This window comes from Echiichthys vipera (assembly GCF_963691815.1).
Source record: "Echiichthys vipera genome assembly, chromosome: 11".
In the NCBI taxonomy this organism is placed as follows: Eukaryota; Metazoa; Chordata; class Actinopteri; order Perciformes; family Trachinidae; genus Echiichthys; species Echiichthys vipera.
The window spans coordinates 8,176,054-8,185,948 of NC_139836.1; the positions used below are offsets into that span (position 1 = coordinate 8,176,054).

Here is a 9,895-nt window from a genome sequence, read left to right on the forward strand (position 1 = left end):
ATGCCCAGGGGTGGTAATAGAACAGATAAGGTAAGGCTCTTTAAAGCCCTCATAACTCTGTGTGGTTAATAAGGACAAGATGAACCGCTAAAGAACAGGATGACACATGTGAAGATGCATCAACACATTGTTGGCATAGCAATGTCATCATAGCAGAAACAATCTGATGTGTTTTGGCTTGTATCCTGTTCATATCTGCAGGGCGATGACAATGTGGACTTGTGTGGCCGGGGGAGCTGGTGGCTGGGAACACTGAAAGTAGGTGTTATGCTCTAGTATCGTTTCATAGCCTGTCTATGAGGAGAGGCTGCTACACTGCTGTGCAGGCCCAAACAACTGGCTCATTAGCTCATGTATGGATACATTAGGTTTTCAGTTAATCACTTGTATTGCATTGTCCTATGCTATACCTTTGTCTGTGTCCAAAGTGTGCTGTCTGCCAGAAATAAATTTAAACACTTGCACTACAGTGAATCCAGTCCCTGAGTGCCTCATAGTGCATCCAAGGTAATAATGCATAGACCTAATTAATTATCAGTTTATATTAAAGTGATCCCAGTTCTCAGGCTCCACTGTTAATCAGCTGGCCAACAATAGGCCAGGTTAATTGACAATTATTCTTTGTGAATTAACAGAAATTATATTATATTGTACATATTGGCTGGGCTTATAGAAATAGCCATTTTATTATGAAATGCCAGCGTTTACATCTTTGTACCACCAATCACCAATATATTCTTCGTCAGTACCTAAAGATGAACGTGATTCAGTCAAAATTTAGTTGCATTCTAAAATAATAATTGGAAATAACTTCTGTATTGTAACTATGGAGTCCTAGAACCAGGAAATTAGATAGCATTTTTACATGTCCGGTTCCCTCAAAGTCCATTGGTTTGTGGCTCAAATAAGAGATATTCACATTTTGTTCTACAACATAAAATACGTTGGTCACCCCACTTCTGAATTTTGAAGCCTGTACGTTACCGGTTACTAACAAGTGGCTAAATGAGACAAACATCATGCATTTGTGGTGTAGTTTTACATCTGCCGACTGCATTTACGCTTCGAAAAGTATATGTGAAGATTATCATGCCAAGCAAAAAGTTTAAATGTTGAATATGTAGAGTCTTTATTAAAAGCTGTATTTAAAATAAAATAAAAAAATTAAAAATACACCTGTTTTGAGGGGTACAGAATGAAAGTATTGCTTTTCCATAAAAAAATATATTTAGTCTGAATTAATATTTTTTTTTAATACCGACAATGACTTTCTATCACGTTCCGTTTACGCGGTCAGCAGTGCATGTTGCCAGGTTGGTCTTTTGTTAGGCTACAGACACAAGGAATCATTTTGAGTTGAGAGCTAGCTAATCGATTACACAGCACTCAAAGAAAGACTTTGCGTTAAAGACTAGCTCACATTAAATACTGTTTTAAAGTGAATTGATTAGTCCAAATTAGTCGTTACCCTGTATGATTCATCACTGACATGGAGCAGGCTGATCACTGACACACTCAGCAACAAACCTGGCAACCCGACTGCTGGAATTATGTTTTGTTGTTGCGACTGCGATCTTGAGACACTAAATGGCGGAGTTCTGCTAATTCTCCATATTCAACCTTTAAGTGTTAAGCCTACAAAAATATGTAATACCTGCAGCACTATTGTAATGAAATGTAATGTAAAAAGAGTTCAACTATGCTAGAGTTCCAGTTCCTAGAGCTAACTTTGGCTCCATAATGCTAACACATGCTAACATGCTAGTACAGTTAAGCGTCTATGGGAGCACCAGGCCGTGAGTTAAGGCACTCCCTAAAATTTCTCTCGCCTTCTTCCAGGACACTCCCGTCCCAGGTTTCTATCACATCCGCGACTTCATCGAAGAAGCTGAACTGAACCCGGTAAAGAAGACCCATGGGTTCAAAGGCGTAGGCAGAAAAGCCCATACTCTGGGTGTACGAAAGGGGGATTTGCTTCTCCCCGGGGCGTATGACTACACCGACTCCATCCAAGAGCTCCTGATGCGTCAGGCGTCCTACTCTTTCAAAAACTGTCCACGGCCCAACATCGTCACCCTGGGCATCAGGGACAAGGTGGGGTTCAGACATGACCATCACTAATCCTGTTGGCATATGCAATTGACCACATATTATACTGAATAGTTCACCATTTTGGAAAATATATGTCTTCTCTTTCTTTGTGAGAGTTGAATAAGCCCTTGTGTTAAAGTTTTTGACCACTAATCGCAGGTTTAACGAGTAAGTCCTTTTGTTACATCTTGCACATGCATGAAGACGTACAGGGACGTGATACATGACGATTGTTTCACGCTATTCCACTGCTTGAGAGTTGTTGGTGGCTATGTTGCACTGAGCTAGCACAGGTAAAGACGTTAGCAAGAATAGACGCAAACAGCGCAGGTTTTTAAATATTTTAAAAATAGGCTTAGTAAATATTTTATGAGGAAGGAAATCTAGTCCAAACTTTTGTTCTCAAAGATACAGGTAATCTGTTTTTGTCATTTTTCAGAACTAACATTCCCATTCAAATCAACATAACAGGATGGTCCGCGGCCATTTTATGTGTATCGCTGCCATTACAAAGAACTCCTATTGGGGGGCTAACTCAATCTGTTTCTATAGTCAACGCACAGTGCTAAGTGCCATTTTCTTTTGAACCAGTCTTAAGACCCCGGAAGTTCAGTGTCTCTTCTTTTCTCATTCTATTTGGATTTTTGTTAATGAGAAAACTCCTTTAAGTATGGAGGCTAAAACCCCAAATGTCCATTTTTAAAGTACTGTATGGCTATGGCTTTTAAGTCTGAAACAATGGCCTCCTAACAATGTGTTAATAATAATGTTTTATTGATGTTTTTGAACTTTTTGGCAGGGTCAAGCTAGCTGTTTTCCCCCTGCTTTCAGTCTGTATGCCAAGCTAAGCTAAGCTAATCACCTCCTGGCTCCAGCTCCATAGCCCACACAGGTGGCATTGATCTTGTCATGACACTCTCGTATGAAAAAAGTAAAGGAACACACTTTTATTTTTTCCAGAATATTAAACATTTACACTTATTAAAGTTATTACTAGCATGGAGTATTGTTGGTGTCATAGCCCTCCACCCTATTTTATTTTTTTATTTTGGTTGCACAATTTAAACCCTACCTTGATTCAAGTATGCATTTCTAAGCTTGAGGGTGTAATTTACCCATCAACACATAATCACAGTACACTAGGTGCTCTTCAAAATGCACCTGCAGCACACTAACTAAACAGAGGATTTGTTGGAAACACAAGCCAGCTGTTGGCGATGTAACACAGCCGATGAAAAAAACAAAGTCATGCTGATACTGTCATAGATAACACGTCTTTATCTCTATTCCTTGTGCCAGCACATAAACACTTCACCGTGTGACTACGATGTGACAGCGAAACCAGTGGAGAAGATTCCCTGCAAGTAAGCACTCGACAAACAGCCTGTCTTTAACTTTCAGATCACAGCGGAGCAGACAACCCATGAATCATCCCTTGATCGCTGAATCGTTCCCCCTCATACAACTTCTCCTTCCCTCTCTCATCTCCTCACAGCACAAAGATGGAGGATCACCAACCCGCTCTCTCATTTTCTCTGCCTCTGATCATGCATGGCCTTATTCTTTTCTTCTCTCGCTCCTCTCTTTTCTTTTTTTTTGACAGCCACCCCCCCTCCCCCCTCTCTCTCTTCTTGCAGGCATGTGATGTTTCGGTCGACTGTGCAGCGGATCAGCTTTCCTCCTGTAAGTATCTAGTCACCAAGACTAGTTATTAGGACCATTCAGTCTTTCCATTGGCCACATAAAGGCTTCATTACAATACACTTTCAATAGGTTTTAGTTACAAGCTGTGACCTAATGTGTATCTGGTGCTGAACACGAGCTAGTTATGACAACCTCAAGGGTCAAAGAAAACCAATACCACAGGCTGTCTGATTGTATCATTTGTCCCATTTCAGGGCCCGTTATGGCACTGTACTAGCTGACTGGTCAGCTTTGGTTCATATTGCAGTGTTGCAGCCATGCTGGTAGCTGATGGATATTTGAGCCATGCTGGCAGCTGCTGAGTGTTGACAGAGAAGGAAAGGCGCTAAGAAATCCCAAGGGTGTTATTACTGCAGAGTTGGGAGCAGTTTTCTGCTGTTGGTGGTGTCACAGTGACTCTAAGACAAGTTTATTGTCAAAGGTTAAGCACCTACACAAATCCCGCAGCGAAGTTAACTGAAAGCCAAGATCGTTCAGACAGCTGACCTGGCGTGGGCGGGCAGACATCAGTGGATCAAAATGGAAGTGTCTTAATGGTTTACATTGGGACGTCTTGGTCCCAATGGAAACAATAATTTCATATATCTCTGAATGAAATAGATTCCCACTCATCCAAAGAAAAATCTCCATTGAGCTGAAGATGTTTTGGAACACAACAACAAAAAAATATATATTCTCTTTTTTCTGATTTCACTTAATTTCTCCATCCTGGGGCCACCGCGTGTCCTAGATTTACATGTGCTTTTTTGCAATATCGACTGCACATGCTGCTCGGGAGGAACAAATCCTCCCTTGAGATTCAAGCCTGTTTGAATTAAAGTCATAATCCCAGACATTTTCATATGAGTAAATGCCCTCCTCTATGTTGCTGCAGCAGCGAAGTGGTTTAACCTTTAACTACTGCATGAAAACCTGCTGATCTAATCACCTGCTGTGTGGTAGTTTCTATTTGCCACACTAGCATTGTGTTGGATGGATTGTCATGAAACAGACGTCCATGGAGTTCAGAGGATGAAACTCAAGGACTTTGGTGATCCCCTGAATTTTCCTATACCACCGCCATGAGATTGACAGTTGAGTGAAATATCTCAACAATTACTAGATCGAGTACCATGAAATTGTGCACAGACATTCATGTTCTCCCCAGGATGAAATGTAATAAGGTTGGTCATCTCTTGAATCTTTCATCTTGTGTGGTGTTCAGCTCCAAATTTTATATTTATCTGGCCTTTTTTTTGTGTTTTGTGCAAAATTACAAAGCATGCTAACAAGCTACACTCAAAAGAAGAATATGATCAACATTATACCTGGTAATCATGTTAGCACTGTCTCTTGGAGCATGCATGCTGACATTAGCGTTTAGCACAAAACTCCACCGTGCCTAAGTACAGACTCACTGAGCTGCTAGCGTGACAGTAAACTCGGCACCAGGCAAAAGACTCCCACTGTTATGCCCCCCCCCCCCCCCACCCACCAAAAAAATAAATAAATCAAGAATATGTCACAAAAACAGTCAAGGTTTTTAGTTTATTTAAAGAGTACTATATAGGAAGGCCTTGGATGCACCAATCAAAAACGGGTCAAAGTTTTAAAGTTTCACAGACATTTACAGCATGTGCCAGTTACCTCCGCCACACAGGAGAACGTTTCATACGTCCTGTGCCATAGTAGGAAAGTAGGCCAGGCGCTTTGGCTCAAACACTCACACACACTCATTTGTAAGAGTTTCACTATCGTGCACCGGCTCCTGTGAAATACACCTGCATTAGCACCTTTGGGAGCATCAGGCAAGAACGTGGGACCCTGCAGGGCCATTTGCAGAGGATCAAGTGAACTGGCAACTGGGATCAAATGGCATGTAATGGTTGCAGCCATCCCTCCGAGGAGCAGAGGAGAGGAAAAGACACTTTCCTGTCTCCCTCTGTAAGAATCAGAGAGCAGCTGAAATGAAAGGCTGTTCCTGTGTTCAGGGACAGGAAGACAGTTTTATGTCTGAGGAGGGTAGAGGGGGGGTGATGCTATTTCTGCATGGCACGCCGCTGGTGATGACCAGTATGTGTGTTAGTGGGTAAGAGAAAAGTAGAAGTGAAAGGCAAAGAGAGAGACTGGCTTTAGAACCCTAACCCTAAACACAGATCACATGGGTGAAAAAAACAGAGACCAGCAAAGGCCATAAAGAGTCAAATGATATGTCATAGGTCTTAAAAATATGGGTATGGGGCCTTAAAATAGATCTGCTGTTTATTGTTAGTGCATCCTTCAGATGACTTGGGTATTAGTGTATAACACTAGGTTTACATGAGCTTATAGGTCCATAGGTGAAAGAATGTATCCATCATTTGACGCTGAACATGTTAGAGGTCATAATGTACAGTAGTTGATACAGTGCATGCTTACACGCTCACATTTGGTTTGATTGTACTCTGTAGGGCTTACTACGTATGTCAGCTAGTTTCGATCGGATGCTTAAGAACAATGCCATTTGAACTGTCACCATGAAAGTTACTATCCATGTTCTCTTTTGCAAAAACAGGTCCCTGTTATTCAAAGGTGCTTGTACTAATCCAGAATAACACAATGACGTTAGCTACATAAAATCATGACATCTGCTTATATAGCTGTTTTCTCTGTGTCTTTAACTAAATTAGAGTAAATTGTGAAGAATGATTGTGTTTAGTTAAGCAACAGGGACTTGGAAACAAGCATTTTTGTAACCCACTGCAACTCAATAAACAAGCTACAAGCTAATGGCATTTTCAATAAAGATAATGATGGAAAAACAAATAGGGGAGGGGGACCATAGACTGTATGAGGGGGGCACACAAACAAAAGCACTTCTTCCTGGATGGACTTGCCTCCAGAAAGTTGGAGGGCTTGACAGCTCCCCCAAAAGGGAATCCAAAGATAACCCAAGATTTAACCAGGACCATTTATGATTGGGCAACAAGATGATCAACAGCCTCAGAAAAGAGAAGGTTCAAGCAGGAGATGATACTACCATTGACAAAGCCACTGGAAAGATCACCAAGTTAGGCCGCTCGTTCCCCAGAGCCAGAGACTACGATGCCATGGGAGCTCAGACACAGTTTTTCTAGTGAGATGGTTAAGTTTAGGCATTCGCCTTGAATGATTAAGGTTAGCTGGTCAAGGGTAGGCATTGAAATCTAATGGGTAAGGTTTGCTGATCCGCTGCACGGTTGAATCGACCGAAACATACAGTAAATCTTCCAACTGTGTGTTTTATTAGGCTGTTTGCCGTGGCGAGAAAGAGTGGTTGACCGGTGGGGATCCATTTGTTTTGAACCTTCTGTTTTACCAAACCTCTGTCCAACAAACAAGCTACTTGCTACTGTACAAGCTAAAATATACTGCTAACTGCCAACATTTTTAATGAAGATGGTACAAAAAAGAAAATGGAAAGGAGACAAAACAAGCTAGCTATTTGTGCTCAACGAACAAAATTGCAAAAAAACAAAGCGCATTTCATGAGTACATGCTAGGCTTGGCCTTCAACATATTGAGGTTGAGGTATAGCAAGTTTATCTTAAGTTTTTCAGAGGCGTTTTAGAAGCTTGGTTTTATCCTATTTTAGCCAAACCTCTAACAAACTACTTGCTACATGCTACTGCTAATTGCCATTTTCAATAAAGATAAAGGTGTTCTAAAGCATATGGAGCACAAACAAGCTGCATGTGTTTTCTTTTCCTGATATCTTTCTTAGCTGAACCCTATATGTACTCACATGCTAATTATTACATGCTAGCCATGGTCAACAGCATATTGAGGCTTGATCACAAAATCCATCAATAATCCATCATCAATAATAGCTCCTATCTCTGATCACCTTAGAAGAAAGGACCTGCTCCATGCCACTATAACCCACAGACCAGATCAGGAAAAGGCATCACTTCCTGCTTCAAATCCACATTGCCGCGGCTCCACTGCACACAATCTGTGAGTACTGCACTTTATTAATGCACAGGGTGAACAGTCGGGGAAAATCTCCACCCTATTTGTTAGCAGTGTGGCTAGTTTGTAGCTGTCTGTCATACGTATAAGAAGATAAATGTATACTTTTCACAGTTTTATATCCTTTCAGCTACATTATGTTAAATCATTGATGAACGAGTAAAAATGCAATATAGACCTAATGTGTCGTTTGGTTTCAGTAATGGCCTTCTAATGGTTTTGATGGAAATTCATTGAGGTTTTAAGAAGATAAGTTATAATATATTATTCCTGTAAGTGAAATGGAACATCACTAGCCTGGCATCACCAAACTATTTTGATTATTAGCCTGGAACCTCTCGGTTCATTTTCGATTTCAAAGGGGTGTTATCAGTGTTGCAGACCAATATGCTTCCGTACACAATTAGATAGACTTACAACCAATCACGACAAAAGACATACACCACTGAGTGACACATGCAAGTTGAGGCAGTGCTTGGACCATCTTGAAGCAGGAAAAAAATGGCAGCCGGGTCACAATCTTTCTCAAATTGCAGCTAAACAGTAAATGTCTTTCCGGACAGATTTTTAATTTATATTTAATTAACCTAGTTTTCACTGTTTGATCTGAGCTTTGAGAGCCTGGTACGCTGCACTGGACTGAGAATGTCAGTTGGTAACTTTATCGTTCCTCTGTCAGTCATCATCTTAAACCTGCCCCACATGAGATAACAGTTGTGATGTCCGGCTGGAAATCTATCCGAATGGGAGAGGGGCCAGACGTACCGTACCTGCCAGAGCAAATGAAAAATGAGCTCGGCAGAATCGTCTGCTTTCCAGGCTAGAAGATCACACAGCATTAAATAACAGAGTGCAGCAAAGAAAACCCTCACACAGATAAGCACACACAGATATCCAATGGCTTCAGCACTTCACAACTGTGAATACTTTCCATGGGACTGAAAATGTCTTAGAAGAAAATAATTAAAAAAGGTCGGACTTTTTCGTATTTCAAAGTGATGACATAATGAAAAAAGTATTTCTATGTTTTTGTGCGTGTGTGTGTGTGTGTATTTCACAGAAGAACCCAGGACCGGGGGCCTACGAACCTTACTGGAAGTTGGGCAACCATCTGAACACAGAAGTCATAGACCCATCATTTAGCCTCTTCTTCCGCAACATTCTTTAGTGTGGACTTTAACTCCCACAATGGCTTAATCTCCTCAGTCTGTCAGCTTGATGGCAGACCACACATGGCACTACCTTCTAATAAAAATAAAATCATGAATGTACAAAATAAAGACATATTTCAGTCTCTTATTACTTGGACCAATGTTTATCTGCATGCCAGTGTGGGATTTTGTGGTCTGCCAACGACATAATGAGCTACATTCGTTGTGCTCAAATCGCTTTAGTGACGCCGGCCAGGGAAGCAGAATGATCTTATCTGCAACAAAGGGTACTTCATTCCACTTAACTACGTGTTCCCGGTATTGCTCTCTCCCTTCATCTCTCCTCTCTCCTGCTCTGGCTCCTCTTTCCCTCTCTGTCGGCAGTCAGGCTGTTTTGCCTTCCTACTATCTCTGCCCTGCGATGCACTCAGGAGGAGGAATGCTGCTCAGCCATGCGTCACATGCACATAGCTTAGTGTGGCATGCTGCACCCTCAGATAACACATTCAGTATTAGGGGCCAAGGCAGCGGCACACAATAAAACAGCTATTCTTATCGCTACCTACTCTTTCTTTCGACGAAACAAACAAACACGGCCAATGATGTCGGGACACGGGGAACAGCAGCGATAGGAATCGCTTCTGTGTGGAACATAATGGAGGTGTAGATTACAGCACAACAGGGGATAGGTACAAAAAGAAAATTGCAGATTTGTTATTGTGATCCTGGAAAGTGTTTTTTTTTTTTTTTTTTTTAAATGTACACAAAGAAGGGTTTTCCTGAGCAGGCACGCGCTTTGTCAGCACCGCTTCATATTCATAGTTAGACACTAGCTGCCTAAGAGTTGTCAAATTTTGCGCGTCAGCCAATTAGACAGTTGTTGAGGGAGTGGAGACTCATATTCATCCAGTCTGCCCACCCAGATTCTGCCGATCCAAGGATAAAAATATGGAAAAAAGATAATAAGAGCCCACTTTCTG

At 41.4% G+C, this 9,895-nt stretch overlaps 1 protein-coding gene across 1 annotated transcript; it reads left to right on the forward strand.

The window, feature by feature from the left end:
• On the forward strand, window positions 1-8,932 carry stpg4 (sperm-tail PG-rich repeat containing 4; the record flags this gene model as incomplete). Its single annotated transcript, XM_083923202.1, has 7 exons — window positions 1-30; window positions 202-258; window positions 1,840-2,094; window positions 3,391-3,455; window positions 3,729-3,774; window positions 7,645-7,749; window positions 8,825-8,932. 7 exons carry the CDS (start codon window positions 1-3, stop codon window positions 8,930-8,932), a joined length of 666 nt encoding a protein of 221 aa, XP_083779328.1.
• Between the last annotated feature and the right edge of the window lie 963 nt (window positions 8,933-9,895).